General features: G+C 39.3%; 1 protein-coding gene across 1 annotated transcript; it reads left to right on the top strand.

The window, feature by feature from the left end:
* The first annotated feature begins 449 nt into the window (after positions 1-449).
* On the top strand, positions 450-939 carry LOC147620942 (subtilisin inhibitor CLSI-I-like). The gene is made up of 2 exons (XM_086825488.1): positions 450-599; positions 688-939. Exons 1-2 carry the CDS (start codon positions 548-550, stop codon positions 834-836), a joined length of 201 nt encoding a protein of 66 aa, XP_086681614.1. The 5' UTR covers positions 450-547; the 3' UTR covers positions 837-939.
* The last annotated feature ends 1453 nt before the right edge of the window (positions 940-2392 follow it).

Genomic DNA, 2392 nt, shown 5'->3' with positions numbered 1-2392 from the left:
TATATATTTATAGAAAATAAGAAAAAAAATCCCATAGATTTGACCTGTATTCTTAAATCCATTCCTTTGTATTCTTGCTTCTATTCTTTCATTTTGTTTCTTAATGTTTTTACATACGGCTGTGTATATATATCTATATATATATATATATATATATATATATATATATATATATATAGAGAGAGAGAGAGAGAGAGAGAGAGAGAGAGAGAGAGAGAGAGAGAAAAGTAGGTTACAAATGTGAGAGCGCACTGCATTTACGTTATGGTTTACCTTTCAAAATCGAGAGCCCACTGCACGTGGATCACATTGAGGTTTATTGAAGTGGAAGAGGTTGAGGGACGTGGAAAGGATAAGGGCACGCGATGAAATTTTGGACGTGGAGAGGATAAGAAGGGAACGTGATGAAATTCGTGATAGAATTCCTTCGTGGTGGTGGGAGTATAAAATCCTCATCGCTGGAAGATTTACACAACAACAACGTTCCTCGTCCTCGTCCTCCTCCTCATCATCATCATATTAGTTTGTTTCGTTACCGAGTGTCAGAATGGCTGCAGCGAACTGCCCTGCCGACAGACTAGTCCCGCCACCCGAGGATGGTAAGTAAGCAGGCGCTGAAAATTGTTGGAACTCGCATATATGGTTTAGTGCTAATTATTCGGTGTTTTTTTGTGTACATCTTCCCAGATCAGAGGACGAGCTGGCCGGAGTTAGTGGGGTTCTTAGTGGAGATATTGCGTCCTGGCGACAGTGGTACCACGGATTACCGCACCGACCGTGTTCGCTTTTATGTTGACGAGCAAGGCCGAGTTAATCAGATCCCGCACATCGGGTGATCTACTCATCTCGACCGCTGTGATGCCTGCCTCTATGCTGCTGTAACCTATCGTGAGCTGTTTCACAAATACATTTGAATAAAAACCTTATCCGCCTATAAAAGCATTTTTAATTACGAGTTCAAACATTATTCTGGTTTGGTTAGGTAATGAATCACTAACTCTCGTTGTGCATTCATTTCATGGTCACCACCACCATTCGAGAGATCGAAATTCGTTTTAAATAAATGGAACGCCCTATGAGTTGCCATTGAGCTCCACATGCATGTTAACTATGTTTGAAAACTTAAATTTGGAGTAAAGTGACTCTCACACTCGAACATGCCACGCAATTTAATTTCCATGTAAACAATACATCAATTGCCTCAAATTGAAAAACTATTATAATTTATGGCTCCTTGACCCAAGACATGTTAGCCCAAGTGCATAGGAAAAAACATGAAAGCTAGATGGAGAAATAATGAAAAGGCAAGCCTAAGAGGAGGCTAAAGCCCATATAGACAAAGCCAAGCTGATCCACTAATGCTATGATTAACCACTTATGACATCGATTAACAATAAAAATTAAGACTAACTACTTGATTAAGTAAGATCAAGCAAAACATGGATGGACTAATTAGTTTACACTAATTACCTAATTAATCTACTCCTAATGCTCAAATTGATGATACTAAAATGAGAGAGATGACTCACCTCAATCACACTTGGGGGAGCTTGGCTCAACTATTCACCACTTCATTAAGTTAAAAAAAAGGTAAAAACAACAAGAAAAAGGGTTAAGGTAAAAGAGAATACTACTCCTAATCACACAAAATCACATGCAAATACTCAAATCACAAAACTTGATCACTCTAATCCTCTCAATACCACTCTACCTCACTCTCCCTCACTCATTCTCTATCTCTACCTCACTCTCCCTCACTCATTCTCTATCTCTACATCATTCTCTCTCTAACTCTCACTACCTCTCTCTCTCTCTCTCTAACTCTCACTACCTCTCTCTAACTCTCACTACCTCTCTCTCTCTCTCTCTCTAAAACACTTTCTCTCTATCTCTAACAATCCTCTCTCTCTCTCTCTCTCTCTCTCTCTCTCTCTCTAATTCTCTCAATCTCTCTTTCTAACTCTCTCAATCTCTTTTACTCTCTCTAACTGTCTCTATTTCTCTCAAGTTGGCCAACTCTCTCTAACACTCTCTATCTCTCTAACTCTCTCTCTCTCTCTCTCTCTCTCTCTCTCGCTCTCAACTCACTCTCTTTACTTCCCTCTCTCTCTCTCTCTCTCTCTCTCTCTCCCTCTATCTCTCTCTCTCTTTTTAACTCTCTCTTACCACCTATTTCTCTCTGTCTCTAACTCTCTCTTTACCTTCAGTAATTGGCCAACTCTCTATAACTCTCTCAAACTAACTCACTCTCTTTACCTAGTATCTCTAACTTTGTAACTCACTTTGTCTCTTTAACTCTCTAACCCTCTAATCCTCAAATATATCTTTATATATCTTTGTCTCTAACTCTCTCTTTACCTTCTGTAATTGGCCAACTCTCTATAACTCTCTC

Source organism: Cibotium barometz, chromosome 31, assembly GCF_041138505.1.
Source record: "Cibotium barometz isolate CiBa-2024 chromosome 31, ASM4113850v1, whole genome shotgun sequence".
NCBI lineage: Eukaryota > Viridiplantae > Streptophyta > Polypodiopsida > Cyatheales > Cibotiaceae > Cibotium > Cibotium barometz.
The sequence above is the reverse complement of the archived record's forward strand: the minus strand, read 5'-3'. Positions and strand labels throughout refer to the sequence as shown.

Bases quoted from the DNA above. Each gene is read 5' to 3' on its own strand.
- LOC147620942 (XM_086825488.1), top strand. From the start codon at position 548: ATGGCTGCAGCGAACTGCCCTGCCGACAGACTAGTCCCGCCACCCGAG. The intron at 600-687 runs GTAAGTAAGCAG...ACATCTTCCCAG, and splicing joins AGTCCCGCCACCCGAGGATG to ATCAGAGGACGAGCTGGCCG.